The 20,099-nt window shown below is 41.3% G+C and overlaps 1 protein-coding gene across 5 annotated transcripts in view; it reads left to right on the forward strand.

Moving 5' to 3' along the window:
- CSE1L (chromosome segregation 1 like) overlaps window positions 1-18,161 on the forward strand; it is a 31,471-nt gene extending 13,310 nt beyond the window's left edge. For all 5 annotated transcript variants that reach the window (XM_006016708.3, XM_006016709.3, XM_025191786.1 and 2 more), the window contains 17 exons: window positions 991-1,158; window positions 1,245-1,374; window positions 2,116-2,181; window positions 3,054-3,256; window positions 3,855-3,939; window positions 5,099-5,160; window positions 6,925-7,061; window positions 7,243-7,346; window positions 8,090-8,187; window positions 9,992-10,142; window positions 12,222-12,430; window positions 12,985-13,082; window positions 13,317-13,402; window positions 13,975-14,056; window positions 14,989-15,135; window positions 16,087-16,318; window positions 17,226-18,161. In XM_006016708.3, coding sequence (XP_006016770.1) covers window positions 991-1,158; window positions 1,245-1,374; window positions 2,116-2,181; window positions 3,054-3,256; window positions 3,855-3,939; window positions 5,099-5,160; window positions 6,925-7,061; window positions 7,243-7,346; window positions 8,090-8,187; window positions 9,992-10,142; window positions 12,222-12,430; window positions 12,985-13,082; window positions 13,317-13,402; window positions 13,975-14,056; window positions 14,989-15,135; window positions 16,087-16,318; window positions 17,226-17,315 — 2,148 coding nt within the window. In that variant the 3' untranslated portion in view covers window positions 17,316-18,161. The remainder of the gene's footprint in view (window positions 1-990; window positions 1,159-1,244; window positions 1,375-2,115; window positions 2,182-3,053; window positions 3,257-3,854; window positions 3,940-5,098; window positions 5,161-6,924; window positions 7,062-7,242; window positions 7,347-8,089; window positions 8,188-9,991; window positions 10,143-12,221; window positions 12,431-12,984; window positions 13,083-13,316; window positions 13,403-13,974; window positions 14,057-14,988; window positions 15,136-16,086; window positions 16,319-17,225) is intronic.
- Window positions 18,162-20,099: the final 1,938 nt, after the last annotated feature.

Raw genomic sequence — 20,099 nt, forward strand, 5'->3', positions numbered from 1 at the left:
CCAGTGTGCCACGGTGTTTTTTTTTTTAGGTAAGTATGGGGTGGGGGGGGGGGGGGCAGAAAAGGTTGGGAAATGCTGGTATAAATATTTTGGTTTAACACTGGTTGCTGTTAAACCTTTTCAGTTTAACAGTGGTTTCAGTTAAACCTTGGCATCTGTTCAGTTACTCATTTGTATAACTTTTAAGTGCTGCAGTAAGCAGTCATCAAGAATTGAATCCTTTTTTAAAAGAATACCAATGTACTTGATTTGCCAATGTGTTCTAGATGGTGGTAATACAGTACTTTGCCACTTGATGGAGCCACAACATTTTTTTAAAATGCTGCTTTAAAATGTATGGGGCATATATTGAGGATGTGCAGCCAGACTCCTGGTCACCTGTTTATACCCTCTTTTCACCATACACGGGGTGCATCTATACAAGACGCTGACTGTGCAGTAGCTGAATAATACTGCGCAGTACAGTGTCACAGCACCAACAGTGCTAATATATTACTGTGTAGTATTATTGGGCTACTGTACTGTAGAGTCACATAAAAGATGTTCATTAGTGCTATTGCGCAGTAACTCTGGTTACTGAGCATTTATTTAGTACTTGTACAAATAAATACTTTTTATTTAGTACTTGTATAAGAAATGCAGAGTAACCACTGCACTGTAGTGTCTTGTGTAGATGTGCCACTGAGCATGTTTTCCTGCTATATTTGGGGAAGCATTAGTGCAGGTTTAAACCATTTGGAGAGTGTAGTAATTTCTCACTTTCATATTTCTTTTTAAATGTAGTTACTGTAGTATAAAGTTGTGACTTGTACTTCTGCATAAGACACTAAAATATATCAGCTCAAGGGAAATGGTACTCAGATTTCTACTCTTGTATTTCAAACTTCCAGACAAAAAAAGCAATGTTAACTCCAGTTTTATTTTGATATCTTACTATTCACTGATGTTGAAATTTGCATGTTTGACATTTTTAGTTTTGTTTTATATAAGGATGAAGAGGAAGCTGGATTATTGGAACTGTTGAAATCACAAATTTGTGATAATGCTGCTTTGTATGCTCAAAAATACGATGAAGAATTCCAGCCCTACCTGCCTCGTTTTGTAACAGCAATCTGGAATTTATTAGTCACAACAGGGCAGGAAGTTAAATATGACTTGGTAAGTTAGTAATTATTTTTTTTGTATAGAGTTTCAGAATAAACTGGTCACCTGAGTTAAAAAATGACTCCTTTTATGTGTTCTAGTTGGTAAGTAATGCAATCCAGTTTCTGGCCTCCGTTTGTGAAAGACCTCATTATAAGCATCTGTTTGAAGACCAGAATACACTGACAAGCATTTGTGAAAAGGTTATTGTTCCCAACATGGAATTTAGAGGTAACTGCATTTTTTCCTTTAAAAAAGAATCTTATTGCAGAAAGGACTAATAAAGGGCAACTTTTGAGTTAGTGGCAATTGTGTTGCTTTCATAGTGATCATGATGGGCCCTATGCATTCTAATGCAACCCAAATCTTTGTAATAGTATGCTATGCTCTTGGGTAACCTGTTGAGTTTCTGTAACCAAGATTATATTTAAATTTGTGATGAAATAAAACTAGTAGCTTACATTTAAAGTGAATAATGGTGCACACAAACATTTACCTGAACAGGCTTTCGTGATTGATCCTTTCAGCTGCCCTGGGAAGTTCCCATTTCTCACGTGTGTTTTAAATATGTTTGATATTGAATGTATCCTGCATTTTTCTGCACCAGGATAACAGCTCACAAAAAAAGTTGTGCCATCTTGATTGTTTGAAGCATTTAAATACAGGTTAGATGAACACTTGATGAGAGAGTTCAAAGAGGAGTGATCGATCCTGCTTTGGGAGGAAATTGAACTAGATAACCGCTTTTGCTGCCCTATTACTCTCTGATTTTTTTTTATGACTTTAAGAGAGAAGTGTCCTTTGAAGCACCAATCCCATTGTGCCTTTATTAGGTGACTCAATACAACTTGTTTCCAGTAATTTTATAGATTAGAGTAAAAATATAACCATGGACACGAAACAGATTCTTATTGTCGTGAAATGAAACTCAGTAGTGAATCTGAGTGAAAATGACTTATATTTTCTCCGTAGCTGCTGATGAAGAAGCTTTTGAAGATAATTCTGAAGAATATATTAGAAGAGATTTGGAAGGATCAGGTAATGCACATACTTATATTAAGAAGGCTTGATCTTTGCTTCAGTTCTTTAGAACTAAATTTAATCTACTGAATCTGGTCTGATCTCTTCAGTTGGAAGGTCCATTCTAAGCTCAGTCATAAGAGGCTTTACCCAGAGCTTGATCAGGGAGTAGCATGTCCATTGCATATGTTCAAAATAAAATCACAACTTTCTCAGACTTTTTTAAAAGTCAATTAATTGCTATGTCCCTTCATCTGCAAAGGTTTTAAATACCATTCATATGAAAAATTGGTCACACATCAGATATACATTTGATATCTTCAGAATGAACTTGAAGTTTCTACTACAGAATTTACATAAAACATTACATGTTATGTGTACTTTGAAGTCACTTGGAACATAACGAAGGCATTCTGTTACATCTGAGTCTTTTCGTGTTAGTTCCATTTGCCATAAGTATATTTTGTTTGATGCCCAAAATAAATTAGAAAATGTTTTTCTTTTGAAAACAAAAGTTTTATGAGTTTGTCCTGAAAATTGCTAGCCTATGTACCTCATTCTTTTCATTATAAGTCTTCTTTTTGACCTGAAATTTCTTGTTTGCCTGTCAGAATTATTCAATGGGGAATAATCTGGTCTAGGTGCTGACAACATTATTGAATACTTTTTCCTATTTCCTGGAATAAGGGCTTAAGTCTGTTCAGCTCCTCAAGTCTGGTGCGTGGATTCAAACATGTCCATTCTTTGTTCATAACACAATAGAATATTTGACCTGATGTCATTCTTGTAAGTTGTTGGGAATTCAGTATAAGCAGCATGATATGGGTATGTGAGTTGGGTCTATTATTCACTTTTTCATATTTAAGAAATATTGTTCTTTTCTCATATAGATATTGACACCAGGCGTAGAGCAGCTTGTGATCTAGTCCGTGGCTTATGCAAGTTTTTTGAAGGACCTGTAACAGGGATTTTCTCTGGCTATGTTAATTCCATGTTGCAAGAATATGCAAAGAATCCATCAATCAATTGGAAACACAAAGATGCAGCCATTTACCTTGTAACATCCCTGGCATCCAAAGCTCAGACACAGAAGGTACTTGTACCTGCCTTTTTTGTTTTACACCAGCTATACCCAGTCTGACTTTGTTTATTATAATTCATTCACTGTACAACAATCTGTTAACATGAATCTGTAAACCAGTACATAAAATTTACATTTTTCTGGTAGTGGGAAAACTGAAACAGTGATTGTATTTGACGTGTCTAAATCTTGAGGGGGAAGCTATTGCCATAGCCAGAATTGGAACTGGGGAATACCTTGGTCCCTTCCTTTTGCAGTACACTGCATGTCAGTATCAATATTTAAATTAATAGGCTTTTAATATTTGATATCTAATAATAATGATGCTACTACCTGTGATATTTTTCTATCCTTTTTCAATTCAGAACTATTATGCTTGAGCCTTTAGCACTGCAGCTAGAAACTGGAGGCCAAAACAATGTACAGAATCACTTGGATAGAGGATACTCTGTTTGAGAGTACCAATGTAGTGTCTAGACAGTGTGGTGATTTGATTGCTTTATGAATATCTAGATAAAATTGAGCGTCTTTATAAAACCACTTGAAAATCAGCCAGAAGGATAGATGAATTATGATGTCTATAAAAAAAAAAAATGACTTTCTTTTCTAGCATGGAATAACGCAAGCCAATGAACTTGTAAATCTGACAGAATTCTTTGTGAATCACATTCAGCCTGACTTAAAGTCAGCCAATGGTAAGTTTTGTATTCCAGTATTAGTATGAAACCCTCTTTATCACACCAAGGTTTCTTCAGCTGCCACTTGACTCATTAATAACATTTCTTGCATGCAAAAGTCTGAAGAGTATTTGTTTGGCCACAGCCCATTCCTGCCTATATTTGGGTAAGGTTCAGAAATTTGGTTGTTAGAGGCTAAATACTTAGTTTTATGCTGCAGAAGTTCATTCTGTTAAAGCATTTGGTGGGGAGGAGGAAGCTTTTTCACATTTCCAAAACATTTGATCCATGATAGAATATTACCTTGGTCCCAGAAATACCATCTTTCTAGCAGCCAAATTTCTACAAATACAGATATATCATAGTGACTTTTGGTTATTAGAGGTGGTTAGAAGCAGACCTGGAAGAGGAATCGCTGCATGAAAGAGTACAGTTTGAGTTGTATACACATTTGATATTTGCCAGAAACACACATTTGTTTATTTAAAAAAATCTCTAAGCTTGGTGTTCAAGTGTTACCTTGATTGTTCAGTTTCACAGAATGGTGGCCCGTGTCACATCATCTAGCTGTGGATTAGGGTGCTGAAAAGCCTGCCAGCTATCTCAGTCCATAGAAAAATACCTGATCCTAAAGTAGTCGGTATAAAGCAATGTTTCTCAACCTGTGGGTCATGACCCAAAAATGGGTCGCAAGAATATAAGAAAGAGTTCCACACAAACTTGAAAAATTAATCAGCAAACTTGAAAAATAGTTTCTCCTTTAAAGGAGAAACGCGTGGGAACCTGTGGCTTTTCCCATACAGGCTGGCAGAGTTCCAGGCTGCTTGGGAATGCTTGGCCCCCTCTCCCTCCCTTACCCCACATACACACCCATCCCCTGCCCCACACACTGTGGGGCTGGGGCCTGGGGGCAGGAGGCAGTGGGTCGGAGGTGAAGGGGCAGTGGGTCAGGACTGGCCATCGATGTTTACAAATGGTTCTGGTACAAAAAAGGTTGAGAACCACTGGTATAAAGGAACAAATTTGTTTCTGTGCTGTATCAATGCTCTTAAAGCACTGTGCTCAGGTAATAATAAATCCACTGGGCTGCTGTCAACTCTACATGTAACATTATTACTGAATATAAAGTTTATAAATAATAATGGCGTAAAGCTTCTACTATGCCTTTCATTTACAGTGAATGAATTTCCAGTTCTGAAAGCTGATGGTATCAAGTATATCATGATTTTCAGGAACCAAGTAAGTTGGGTTTTTTTGTCTTTAATATAAAAGTTGTTTAGTTTGCAGTCGTTTTATACTTTCAAAAACCTAATTAACATATTCTGTCAACATAACACGCGGTGTTATTTCAACCACTGCCAGGTCCTTCTTGCTGCAGCTGCCCAGAGCCCACCCTTGGGCTGCCCAGCTGCTCCTCTCCACCACTGTTGCCACCACCTCCAGGCTACCCAGCGGGGAAATGGTGGCAGTGTAGCAGAGTTGCAGGGCAGCCCAGCGGCTGTAGGGCTCTGAGTGGCTGCGGCAGGAATGGCCTAGCAGTGGCGAAGGGAAGGGGCCGCTTTTTCCCCACGCTAAGCAGCAACTTCTGTCCGGCTGTTGCCACTGCTCAGCATGGGCAGGCAGTCTGGAGTGGGCTGGGTTGGGGCTGTGCACACGGGTTCCAACTAAACTGTAGCTGGTCCGCTCCACCGGACCAAGTTCAGAGCGGGCGCGGGGTGAGCCGGGGTCAGGACTGTGTGTGCAGGTTCCTGCCAATACCCACAGGGCTAGGGCCTGCTGTGGCAGTAGCCAGAAGAAGCTGCCACCACCTGGGCTGCCTAGAAAGGCAGTCCAGCTGTGAGGCTGCCCCAGCCCCTCCGCGTACCCAGGGAACGGCAGGATGCACCATGGGACAGGCAGTGGCCGGGCTAGGTGGGACAAAGGGACCCGCTACAGGCTGGGTAAAGTCCCTACGTGTGCTGGATGCGGGCCATATTTTGTCCACTCCTATTTTAGTCTATTAGGTGGAAATATACCCTGCTGTCTGCAAAAACTGTATATCACAATCCATGATGGATTGTTAGTTCTTAAAGTGAACATAATTGGTATAAAAGGCTTATTAATCTTCAGTTTATTTGAGCTGTGCAGGTATTCATAGAATAATGAACATTTAGTATTTCATTTCTAAGTGGCAGCATTTTATGACCCTTAGCAGTTCCAATGAATTTTAACTAAGCTGTGAGCAATGCCCTTTGTCATGACAATTTTAACAGAGAAAGGACGCTCCCTGTCCCCAGTCCTTTTTTTTTTTTGACTTCTGAACAGTAAAAATTGAAATTTTGAAATGAAATCCTAAATGATGTCTCTATTTTTATTAAGCTTCTCAAGGTTCAGGTCTTTGTCTCTGTTAAAAAAAAAAAAAAAAAAAGAGGGGGGGGGGGGGCATGGGGAGGAAGGGTTGACGTGGAAGTAGGCTGATTATACACTACTAAAGTCAATAGCTGTAGTGGGAGCAGAATTTAAACAGTCTCACGAAACCTCCTGCTTACTCTATGCTAAACTGTATCTCACTCAGTAAATGCTTCCATTTTTAAAAATCAGTATCACTACACACGCAAAGTTACGTATACTGTAGCAGTTACAGGAGAGGAGAAGAGTATTGTATTTAATTACAGACATAGCTAGCGGATTGTAAAAATGATCACGGTTAAAGAAAAATATTAACATAGAAATTCTTGGCATAATACATTATTAATGAAAATTGTTTAAATAATATTGTGACTATGTGGATGTTCTGAAGAGTGGTGATTTTAAGAATTAACAATCAGCTAGGTAGCCCTTGAGATGTTGGTTTATCAGGATTCATAGCTACTGGAGAAGCCTGCCAGAGATTCCTTTTAGTCTGCTGCAGAACTTCCAGTTTTGAAATATTTATCCTAAAGCCTGGTTCATTTTAGAATCAGATGCCTGTATTTTGAGAAAATGTCTATAAATGGTTATGTCTATGATGCTATGTTTTTATAGGTACCTAAAGAACAACTTTTGGTGTCTATCCCTCTCTTAATCAATCATCTTCAAGCAGAGAGTATTGTGGTTCATACTTATGCAGCCCATGCCCTCGAGAGATTGTTTACCATGAGGGGAACTAACAATACTACACTGTAAGTTTCTGATTAGAAATAACTTTCTCATCGATAAGGTTTGGCATTTCAGGTTCTTGAATTTCTTCATATAGGTGTATCCTAAATTGTTCAATTCTTAAGGGGTTTGTGTGTGTATGTGCTTTTTCTTTGATAATATGTTTAAGTATTACAAAACTTTTTTTTTTTTTTTACTTTACAGCATTACAAATACAGAAATGGCACCGTTTGTGGAAGTGTTGCTAACAAACCTTTTCAAAGCACTGACGTTCCCTGGCTCATCAGAAAACGAATATATCATGAAAGGTAAGAGCTTCAATATTATGCTTTGAAAGACTGACTTAATTTAAAAGCCACTAGCTCTAAGTCTCTGAAAGTCAGGTTTTCCAGATGTGACTTACACAGACTTCCTACAATGTTTGCATTTAGTGCATACCTACTCTTATTAAATAGAGAAGAATTAATGTAGCCCAAATATATGACCAAGAAAAATAAAAGTAGAGTGGTCTTGTACGAGCAAAGAAAGTATTGTTGGATGCGATGAGTAATTAGTTTAGGAGCAGGAACCAGAGCTCAGGGTAGTACCCACCTGATTGAGCTACAGAGCTATCCCCCCCCTCTAGCTTGCTTTCCCTCTGATCCCATGAATCTTGCATTACTTTCTGTACAAGTGCCCTGCTTCTGCAGGAGGATTGGAGCATTCTCTCAGCCCTGTCTAGCCTGTAGCTTTATTCTTAGGATACTCTCTTTGGAGGTGGATTTTGATTTTCTCAGTCTTAGACCTTGGAACCCAAGTCTCTCACTTCCAGGGCAGGTGTTCTTAATCTTGCTGGGACTGGTAAGTGAAAGGGCTAATTTTCCTCATCTTCTCTTGTTTACCAGTTGTAAACTCTTCTACACGGGGACTATCACAATTAATTCAGTGAGGTTCTGGTCTTGGCTTAGGTTGGTTCTGTTATAACAATGATGATAGTAATTTGAAAAGAAAGGATTTGTGCTTTTCAGTTCATCGTCATAAAGATAAAATTCTGTCTCATTTTATTTTACAGCAATCATGAGAAGCTTTTCACTGCTACAGGAAGCCATAATCCCATATATCCCTTCTGTCATCACTCAGCTTACACAGAAACTGCTGGCTGTCAGTAAGGTACAAAGAAGGCTGTCTTGGCAGAAAGTTTTTCTCAGTTGCTGCTACTGCTTAAAAAATAATAGATACATAGGATTGGTTATGCTTTACCAGCAGTAAATAATAAATTGCCAATTGGAACAAAAAAGCAGCATTGTTTACATTTGATGGACTTCATTCTTCCTATTTAGTGGTGGAATGTTCTCTTTCTAGATGTCCTTTCATGGGTGGTTCCCCCATTTTCATTTGAAATATAAGTTTTTGCAGCTATGCTTAATTATAACAATTTTTCTGATGTGAACTTTTGTTTATAGAAACATGCTAGCTAGAGGTGCACCAATACATCGGTCTGATTTCGGATCAGCACCCCTGTAAAGAAAATTGACTTGTGTGGGAAATCAGCTTTTTTTTGCCTGATGTGGCTGATAATTTGGCTGATAAATGCCCCGTGCATGCGCACAGCCACAGCACAGGACGTAGGTGGCGAGAAGCACAGCCCAGTAGCTTGGAGAGCTGCATCCAACTGGTAAGTCTGTTGTGGTAGAAGGAGACGGGGGAGGAAAGGTGGGGGGCCAGATCGAGGCCCCCCCCAGTGAGGGAGGGAGTGGGGCAGGGGCAGGTGCTGCCCGGGCAGGGTGCAGGACAAAGCCACGGCTCGTCCGGGGGCACAGGGCAGCTCCATCCACTTCGTACACCCTGGGAGGGCATGGGGGATGTGTACCCCCAGATCTGCGCAGGACAGGGCAAGCTGCTGCTGCAGGCTGGGCTGGGCTGTGCTCAAGGTGGGGTGGGTGGCAGTACTGGGAGGAGGGTTTGGGGGGCTACAGCAAATTTTGGGGTGGCTGAAGCCCCCCCATGGTCCCCTCCCAGCGCTGCTGCCACCCAACCCAAGTGCAGCCTGGCCCAGCCCCCTCTGGGAATAGCCCAGTGCAGCCCTGGCCTCAGCCTGCAATGGCAGCCCACCCCGCATAGATCTGGGGGCACATGCCCCCTGTGCCCTCACACCGCCCCCCCCCCCCCCAACCCCCTCCCCCCCCCCTGCCACTTTCCCCACAACAGACTTACCAGCTGGACACCACTCTTCAAGCTGCTGGGCTGAGTATCAGAAATTGATCAACTGATATGCCTCCTTAAAAATCAGCTATCGGTATCAGCCCAAAAAATCTCCATCAGTGCACCCCTAATACTAGCAGATAAATCTGGATTTGTTAATCACATACTTTTTTCTTACAAGTGTCTTATTTTTCTTTGTCCTGGAGATTTTTCAAACTAGTCCTTAGTTTAAACCAGTGTAATGTACAGTTGCTAAAAATATTAACGAGAAAAAGAAACTGCTCTTGGTCTGTTTTCTTCTCTCTTGATCACTGCTATTTTTTTTGTCCAATTAGATTGACTATACTTACATGTAGTGGTTCAGTCACGTAAAGACTGCAAACTACATTCAGTTGCCGTCTAAAAACAAACAGCCCCCCTACAAACTTCAGTGTGGGGAATAAATGCATTCTAAAACTGAGTGGTTGCTTACATAACTGAAAAATAGTTAATTTTTTTTGTAGGTATTTTTTTGTCTTGCCATTACTTTTTGTACTTTAGTTTACGTAGTTCTGAAAGCTGTGTGTGTATTTCCAAAATGAATAAGAACTTCTCATGTTGAGGGTTTTTCCTGCTTATCCAACACTAAGGAATTATCTTCATTAGAAAATGTAATAAAGTTTAATAGCAGTATCCCTTGGTAAAATTTAGATTGCTCCTTTAGTTATGTATGCAGGTAGTTGACATGGCAAATTTGACTTGATTGTTTGTTTTGTTCACAACTTTTTTCTAGAATCCCAGCAAACCTCACTTTAACCATTACATGTTTGAATCAATATGTTTGTCAGTAAGGATAACATGCAAAGCAAACCCTGATGCTGTCGGAAGCTTTGAAGAAGCTTTGTTTATGGTGTTTACTGAAATATTGCAGAATGATGTGCAAGGTAAACAAAAAAGCATCCCTCCCTAATACAGGGGCAGGCAATTATTTCAGCTGGAGGGATACTTAATGAGTTTTGGTGAGCTGTGGAGGGCCGCGAGGGTAGCTCCGCCACTTGACAGGTGCCCCGGCCCCCTGGTTGCCATCTTGGGACAGGAAGTCCCACCCCTAGCCCCTGGCCTTTGTCACCAGAAGTCCCTCCCCTTGCCCCCTGGAAATACTCCTTTTGGGAGGGGAGGGTTACCACCCTGGAACCAGAAAAAAACAAATCATACACTAAAAGTCAAATTCCTACTATAACATAATTTAATTTTATTACAAAAAATATTTTGACGTGATTTGTGTTTGCGTAGTACATGTAGAGATGACTGCATGTTAACTCAAAAATAAAGTCTTACTCTTGTATATTGGGTGTGGTTGGGGTTGGGGGGGTGTGTATGGAGGGGGTTTGTGAAGGGATGTGTGTGGAGGGACCATAGAGTATGTTGGGGGGGTGTGGTGTTTGTGGAGTGTGAGAGGGTGGGGGAATGTGGAGGTCCCCTTACACTCTCCTCCCATGGCGCAGTCCCTGCCACTAGCAGCTGCAACAGGCAGGGCTGCTCAGGTTGTTTGTGCCTCGCACAAGCACTGCCGCTGGTGGCACACAGCTCTGGCCAGTGCTGCACGTAGTGGCAAGGAGTGCAGCCAGGCCGACCCACCTGTATCGTGTGGGGCTCCCCACGGTGCGGGTGCAGCTCACAGCACTCGTGCCACCAGGGTAAACCCTGTGTTATGTAGCCAGCTGCTTTCCCTGCCCTCTGCCGTGCAGGTCCCAGGACTGCATGGGGAAGCAGGGCGGGGGGTCCCCTCCACTTCCCAGGACCTGCATGGCAGGGGGCTCCCCCGGTGGCATGCAAGAGCTGGGAGCTGCACATGTCGCAGGGAGCCCCATGCGATATAGGAGGGCCAGCCTGGCTGTGCTCCTTGCCACCATGTGCAGTGCTGGCCAGAGCTGTACACCGCTGGTGGCAGCACCTGTATGGGGCATGAGCTACCCAAATGCCTGCTGCTGCTGCTGCTGCTGCTGCTGCTGGCAGTGGCAGTTGTGTGCCATGGGGAGGATGCACCAAGGGGGGTTGTGCACCCCCCTTAACCTCCCTCACACCCACACCCTGCCCACCTGAGTTACACGCTCGCACCACACCCCTGGGCAGGGGACCTGCACTGCTACCAGCCCCGTGCTCTGCGCTTCCTCCCAGCTGCAGCTCCCTGCCCTCGCCGGCTGCCACTTCCTTACCTGGTGCCTGGAGCAAGCGGGATGCTGGGGGAGCCAAGCAGGTCCCCCAGTGGCTGCAGCAATGGCAACAGCAGCCTCATCCAGAAGCTGTGTGGCAGGGGGGAACTGTAAAGAACAGCAGGAAGCCTCACCATCCTGAAGCATGGTGGGGGAGCGGGGGTGGAGATTTTTCACAGTGGAGAACAGCAGGCCCCCCCCACGCCTCTGGCTGAGGGACCCAGGAAATCTCGCCTCTCCCCCAGAGATTGACTAATGGCCAGCTGTCAAACTGCAGGGAGGGGCGATTATTTCTGGGGGCCCTCGGCCAATCAGCACCACGCTCAGCCTGTGAAATTGAGGGGGCATCCATCCCAATTTTGGTAGGTCCCTAATTATAAAGTATCCTTGTGGCTTTTTTCAGTAGAAGTGACATACAAATTTAAAATATATGCATCTTGTTTTAAAGCTAGTTAACATTAACTTACAACCCAATATCCCTGAACTTGCCTGCCAAATTTTTTTTTTTTTTTTTTTTTTTTTTTTTTTTTGGCGTGGTAACTACTTAGTTTTCAGGTTTATTCCCTACTCAGTTGCCTTGTGAAAGATCCAAAAGGAGAGGAAATTTGCTATATGCAAAAGGGTCCTGAATACATGTAAGTAAATTTGGGTCAGTAAAACCTTTCCTGGATTCCATTTGCAGAGGCTTTCCCTGTTACTTATTACCGTAGTGTTAAAAAGAAAAACAAGGGGAAGTTGTTTTTATCAATTGCTAAAGATCCTTTTCATTAAGTACAGTGCAAACTGTCATTTTCTACTTTCTCTTAACAGAGTTTATTCCATATGTGTTTCAAGTGATGTCTCTGCTTTTGGAAATGCATAAAAATGAGATCCCATCATCCTATATGGCACTGTTTCCTCATCTTCTCCAGCCAGTACTGTGGGAAAGGACAGGAAACATTCCTCCCTTAGTGAGACTCCTCCAGGCATACTTGGAGAGGGGTGCCAGTACAATAGCAAGTGCTGCAGCTGACAAAATTGTAAGTTGGGTTAATTTGGTTGCAAATACCTCTCTAGCTTTCCTGCTTTACTTGTAAGATAAATGATTCTGACATGCTTCACTGTATTTGTAAAATTTTAGTAAATAGCAAGGTTAATGCAGAATTTCTATTCTCACTTAAAACAAGATTTTTTTTTTTTTAATATAGTAAATTGAAGATTACAATGGGCATGTCTACTACACGTCACCGTACAGTGACTCTGTTTATGGCACCATGCTTCAGTACTTTCCTTTGGAAGTACTAAAGCACAGCGTAGTATGGGTGGTTACTGTGCCATGCACACAACGCACAGGTTGATTTTGCCACTATGTCACTGTAGCGGTGTGCTATACCTGGGGAGCACACTGCTATGGTGACATAGCTGGCAATTTTGTGTAGACATACATGATAAAAAAAAAAAAATAGAATGGAATTATGCGTTAGTTTAATTTATAAACGTTTCATTATGGCATATGCATTAAGAATACAGTGAAATGTTTCTTTGAGGTCCAGTAAAGTGTTATTTTGTTGTTTTTACTTTGGTTTACTTACAGCCTGGATTACTAGGTGTGTTCCAGAAGTTGATTGCTTCTAAAGCTAATGACCACCAAGGATTCTACCTTCTTAACAGTATTATAGAACATATGCCTCCGTGAGTATAACAGGTTTACCAAGTGTGTGTAACTAGGTTCAGATTTCACTACTGAATGCCAGCATTTGTTCATATCATGTTTATATATGTTGAAAGATATAAATATGAAATGCAGTGATCTAATGTCAAACTTTCAATTTAAATACACTTGAACAATTTTATTATACGCTTGCTATAAAGCACCATTAGTAGGATGCTGTAGTAACTTGAGTAATGTTCCCTTTGAATCTCTAGTGAATCAGTTGACCAATACAGGAAGCAAATCTTCATTCTACTATTCCAAAGACTTCAGAATTCCAAAACAACAAAGTTTATCAAAAGTAAGTTCTATGCCGTATGTAATTTTTTTGATAAACCAGAGAACGCTATCATTTAGAGCATGCAACAGACTAAATATACCATAGGACCCTGAAATGGCTGAAAGGGATGTCTGCATGAGCTTAGTAGATTTGTGTTTTCTTTTTAATTCTGTTCTTTGTACCAAAATATTTTGTATTATCAAAGTGTTAGAGTGATGTAGCCATGATGGTCCAGGAACTATGCAAGAGACAAGAATTTGTTTGAGGTGATAGCTTATTGTACCAACTGTATGGCTAGAATAAAGTTAAGCAAGCTTTTGAATGCAATGCATTCTTCATCAGTTCTGACGTTGTATTAGTTGAGAATCACTATGCTAGATAAACAGTAACTCTTAGTTTCCCTAACTAATAGTTCATATTCCTTTGGATTAGTACTTCCAGTCCAGTCAAAAAAAAAAAAAACATTATTAAATCAACATTTTGATGTAAAGAGAATAAAATTAAACTATCTGCTGCTTTTTCTAACACTTGTGTCATGAAGTCATTTGTTTTTATGTGCTGTTGTCTTAAATTGACTGTTTTTCTTTTAATAGGTTTCCTAGTCTTTGTTAACTTGTATTGCATAAAATATGGGGCGCTAGCTCTTCAAGAAATATTTGACAGCATACAGCCAAAGTTAGTATCATTCTTATATAAGACTGTGTATTGCAGATGGGGGGTTGTTTATTTGTTTTTTGAAGTGGGAAGTAATTGGTCTCCTATCTGAAATCCAAAAGATAATACCTGCCCTCACATGCTTAGTTGTTTCTCTCATTATTCTCAGGGAAGTGGATTATGCACTGAAATTTCTGACACTATATCAAAGGCTTTATGTAGGTGTGGTTCTTCCCTGAATTATTTTGTAGCAGCTACAGTATTTGCCAAAGAGGAACTTGAGAAGTGGACAAAAGATGTTCCTGGGCTCGCTACCTCCCTCCATGGGCCTCTACAGAAGTTCTGGCTTTGGTCATCTATGGCAGGGATCAGCAACCTATGGCTGATGGGCTGCCTTCAGCCCACAAAGCGATTTTTTTTTTTTATCCAGCCTGCTAAGCATAACAAAAAAATAAGATTTATATATCCTGCCATTTAGTAAGATTTGTGCAAGAATGGTCATTCTGGTGATGGAATACCTTAACAGCTGCTGCCTTTAGCCCACTTTAGGATGAAGCTGTTAGTGAAAGGTTACTGACCCCCTGATCTGTGGTAGTGCAGTGATGTGCTGATACTTCCAGTTACTGCTCCTTCCCTCTGCCCCTGGACAGGTGGCTTACCTTCTAGTATAGCAACCTTCATTTGCATTACAGTAGTGTAATATTACTATTAATATAGTGAACTCATTAGCTTAGTTTACTAGTGATATCTAGGAACTATGAAGTGATATGTGATTCTGCTCTAGATGGAAAATTAAACTTGATTTGATTTGCATTCTGTTCAGGTCAACTCTGATTCCATAATGTTCTTCTTTAGATTATAGATCTTCTGAAGATTTTGTATGTCTTTTAGTTTTAGTTTTTTAATTGGCATTTTCCCATCACCATTTAACATGGTATTCAATATCACAATAGGATGTTTGGAATGGTTTTGGAGAAAATCATAATTCCTGAAATACAAAAAGTATCTGGACAAGTAGAGAAGAAAATCTGTGCTGTTGGCATTACAAAAATATTAACAGAATGCCCTCCCATGATGGACACAGAATACACAAAGCTATGGTAAGTAAGAACATCCCCTGACGTTTGGCAGGTGAAGTTACTAGTTGTTTGCCAGAGCAAACGAGTATACTTGATTGCTAATGCTTTTTTAAAAAAAAACTATTCTAGTTTTACTCTCTTGTTTATTATGAGGGGAGTATTCACAACGTTTTTGGTAAGAGTTTTGGTTAATACTCCTTCAAAGCAGATGCTTTGAGGCTACCTAGCCAGGGATACAGCAGTGAATGGGGCAGCTAGGACCCTGTCACGGTTCATGCCTAGACTTCCTGCTTGACCGTAGGATGTTAAGCCTTCCTAGTAATTTGGGACTCCAGAGGTAAGTTGCTTAAACGTTTAATTAGAATGACTGATATTAGAGGCAACATACTATAAAGAAACTCTTGCACTAGCAGAGTGAAAGGATTAATTTAGAAGTGTTGTAATCCTTAGGCACTTGACGAAAAATTTTAAGTTATCTACAGTCTGTTACGCTTACAAAGACTGCATCTGTTCAAGTCAAGACATGTAACCAGCTGATTTGTTTGAACACTTAGGCTAGGTACAGACATTCAGAAAGCCCAAGGCAAAATCAATCTGTTATGCAGTTTTCTGTAAGCAGTGTAGTTTAGATCAGTAGGAAACAAAACGCATATGTGCCCTTGTGGGAGGGGGATTATGGAGGGACACAAATCTTAGATAGTGTTCTGCCATTTTTAAACCAGTCTATGTGTACCAAACTTCTGGTAGGGGTATAGACTGGTTTTGTATGCCAAACTTCTGTTCTGTTACAAGTATAGACAGGTTTCTGATCACTTATACTGGTAAAAGTATAATGTGTGTACCTGGTCTTAGTTCCTTGTTGGTACCTGCTGAAAACTGTGAAAGAAACTCTGAGTTGGAATGTTTTTTAACTCTGCCCTGTGCTGACCTAGTGTGATTTGTATTTTTGATTTAACCTCTTTTCCTGTGTAGGACTCCTTTACTGCAAGCCCTGATTGGTCTCTTTGAATTGCCTGAAGATGATACTATTCCTGATGAAGAACACTTTATTGACATAGAAGATGCCCCTGGATACCAGACTGCATTCTCTCAGCTAGCCTTTGCTGGGAAAAAGGAACACGATCCTGTGGGTCAAATGGTGAACAATCCGAAAATCCACCTGGCACAGTCTCTTCACAAGCTATCTACTGCATGTCCGGGCAGGGTAAGTGACTTGACATATGAAATTTCCCATTGTACAGAGAAAGAAAATCTTTTTCATAATGAGTCTCATGGTCACCAAGTCATTTTGCTAATAATCAAGGCTGTGTGCGCCAGAATCAGAAGTCTGAAAATGGTTTCTCTTATTTAGTCTGCAGCCCAGTTACTTCATTGTAAGTTTTGCTCTGCCATCCTAAGAAGTCAGTACATCTGCATCATCTGATTATGAGATGATCTTAAAATGTAAATTTCTTCCCTGTCTTGGGAGAAAAGAAACTTGCAGGGTGAAGATATGTTGATAATTAGATTATAATGCATTTACTGAATTTATGAGGTAAAGGATTGGATGAAAAACAGAATTCAGAGCAGCTTTCCAGTGCCATGGACAAGCTTAAACAGAATAGCGAACTTACATATTAGTAACTATAACTGTTATTGTTGACGTTGAATATCTTTTAGGCAGATTAGGTATGCCTGGACATAGTAATAGATTGCAGTTAAATGCATTAAACCACAAAATATTTGTTTTCATAACATTAGAGGTCTTCAAGATTCTGAAAAGCAAAGATCTAGGAGATCAGGGTAAGACTTGCTGTACTAAACCATCTGTTTTTATAATTGGAGGCTTTTTGTATTTATATTTCTTATCCCATTCAAACTACTGGTAAAGCTGCCTGTGTATACTTGTAATATCAAGGTAAATAATGACAAATGCTGGGAAATAAGATCTCTGCTAGCAGACAATTTCTTTGTTACAGAAGCTATTCTTCTCTATGCTGGAAAAACCATTAAAGTCACAATTGCATTTTGGTTTTACACCTGGTGTTTTTAGATCAACAGGGTTCCTAATGAAGTAATGGTCATTTTAATGAATACCCATGTTAATGCTTCTACCTTATTTTATGTTTAAGGTTCCATCAATGCTGAGTACTAGTCTGAATACAGAAGCCTTGCAGTATCTCCAGGGATATCTCCAAGCTGCAAGTGTGACACTGCTCTGATTGAAAAGTTTGACAAGCAAGATCAAAAGTTGTTTCTCATAAAGAGGGTTGACATTGACTTTGTTTTTAAGCAGAACACAGACAAACTGAAGCAAGTTGCTACTTCAAAATGTATTGCAGAATTCATCGTGTAAAATATAATAAATGTTGCTTTGAACAGAAACTGAAAGAAAGAATTAGGCGGTTCATGTGATCATAGATAAGAGGCAGCTGACTCCCATTCCCAGTTTAATTACAAAGGGAGTAGTAGCAGTTTTACTGTATGGGATTGATTTTTTTTTTTTTCTTTGAGTTCTGCATTTGCAGTGTTTGGATAACATTTTGAAATGTATGGAGAACACAAGCTGTCAACTCACTTTCAGTCACTAAAAATCCTTTTTGTTTTGATGTTTGTCCTTTGTATTTCTTTTGTCTCTTTCTTTAAACTTTATCTAAATTGTGAATAAATAAGAACTACTTGTTTAAAATGTCTACTAATGTGCACTTACTGTTTTTAAAATACTCTAATCAACAGAAAAGAGGATTTTAAAATTTGGTGCGGAACATGGTATGGGCCTGTAAGGCTTCTGCTTTTACCTCTGATAATACTTCAGATATAGCCTAGCACCTTTCAGAGCAACACCACAAATATATTTGGAGGGAAATCCCAAGTAAGTTTACTCCTCTAGTAATAAAATAATTGGTGGCAATAATTGTGCTTAAAGGCATCTCTGGCTTTTGGGAAAGCATACTAATAATGCAAAAGCATAACACTCCCTGTTAAAATTTAATTAAAACCAGGATTCTTATGTACTAAAATGAGGTTATGTAAAACAGCTCTGGTGTGCCTTAATAAAGTTGTTTTTTCTCCACTCCCTTCAGATTTATATTGGCCAGATCTTAGCTCTTTAATTTTAGTTACATTAATGCATAACTGGCTTGTACATAGAGTTATGATTGTGCTTGCAAATCTTCAGTTACACATTTTAACTTGGAGTATTTGAAAATACCAAAAATGTCTGAAAATTGGACAATTAGGCTGTGTCCCAATGAGCACAACTGTGCAGTATATGGTGCCACAGACATGTCTGTGGCTCTACATTCAGTTTTTCTTTGTGCTGCAAGGGAGCAGTGGGCAGGGGGGAGGGATATCCAGGTGTCAGAAACCCTGTGCCAGAAACAAAAAGTGGAGTAGCACATGTGGCGGCAGTGCGTGCTGCTCAAAACGGGAGCCTCGCTGGCTGGAGCCACACTCCAGCGTCCAGGTTCTGAGCAGCAGGATCACTGCTGCAGTCCTGGGAGGCCCCCAGAACCCCAGGTAAGGCTGCTGGGGCCATCCCAGTGCTGGCCCTAGCCTCCCCTACCACACCTGGGGTAACTTGCCATGTGCCAGAGGGCATGTGGCATAGGCATTCCCCAGGGACAGCTAGAGGTGGTACAAGGTGTCCTGCTGCTTCTTGTCCCCAAGAACCAAATGTCCCCACTTGTGTGGCTGCGGCCTTAGAATACTATCAGTGATGACACACATGAAATTGGAGGGACCTCTAAAAGAAGAACTAGGAACCAGTCTTAGAAAACATCAGCATTGTTGTTTTAATGATAGATTGAGGGAGATTAAATTTAGGACCCTTGCAGACAGCCTTCTGGAATCAAAATCTTTGGAAAATTCATAGTGGCTCAATCAACGGTTGTCAACTGGGGTGCTGTGAGGCTCCCTCAGGGGGACCAGCAATGCAGGCAGTACCCCTGCTGCAGCAGCTGGGTAAAACTGCTCTGCATGTAGCACTGAAGCACACATGCACTCCTCCTTGTCCTGGAGTCTCTGATAATCCTAAAATAGGCACAAGAGCAACCCTGTGCTGTAGCCCTTCCCCCCCCTCCCCATCCCCCAACACACTCCTGAAAACAGGAACATGGGAAAGTTCCATCTGCCTCATGTCCTGTTTTTGGGAGATGCTGTGCATAGTCAGACCAGGGTGGGTTGTGGCACGAGGTGGCATTAGGATTATTGGAGAACCCTAATGGAGGAGGAGCAAATGTGTGCTGTGCAGCTCTTCCTGATCTGGCTGTGTGGCAGGTACACGGGGCAGTTTTACCACCTCTGTTGCCACTGAAGCAGTTGAACTTCTTTCAACGCTGTTACATGCTCTGATGTCTTGGCTGAACTTGTGCCACAGAAGTCTAACAGCAGGCTCCTTGACAGCAACCACCAATTCTTCACCTCCGTTTTCTTGTGCAGGGACCGGGACTTCCCTGCTGTGATAGAAGCCGGACGCGAGGGGATCGCCTTCAGACCTCAGGTTGGGGAGGACCGGGTTAGAGAGCTTCTGGAGGGGCTGGACGCGTTCAAGTCAGCGGGTCCGGATGCTCTCCACCCCAGGGTGCTGAGGGAGCTAGCTGGGGTTATTGCAGGGCCCCTGGTACGGCTCTACGAGCGATCGTGGTGCTTGGGCCAGGTGCCAGACAATTGGAAGGTAGCTAATGTGGTCCCCATCTTCAAGAAAGGGAAAAGGGAGGACCCGGGCAACTATAGGCCCGTCAGTCTTACCTCAATCCTGGGGAAACTCTTTGAGAAGATCATCAAGGAGCACATTTGTGATGGGCCGGCATCAGAAATGATGCTCAGGGGCAATCAGCATGGATTTATTAGGGGGAGATCATGTCAGACCAACCTGATTGCCTTTTATGATCAGGTCACAAAGGCCATGGACGCAGGTGTCGCGGTGGATGTAGTCTTTCTGGACTTCAGCAAGGCCTTTGACACCGTCTCTCACCCCATCCTAATTAATAAACTAGGCGACTGTG

This window comes from Alligator sinensis, unplaced genomic scaffold, assembly GCF_000455745.1.
Source record: "Alligator sinensis unplaced genomic scaffold, ASM45574v1 scaffold76_1, whole genome shotgun sequence".
Taxonomy (NCBI): Eukaryota; Metazoa; Chordata; order Crocodylia; family Alligatoridae; genus Alligator; species Alligator sinensis.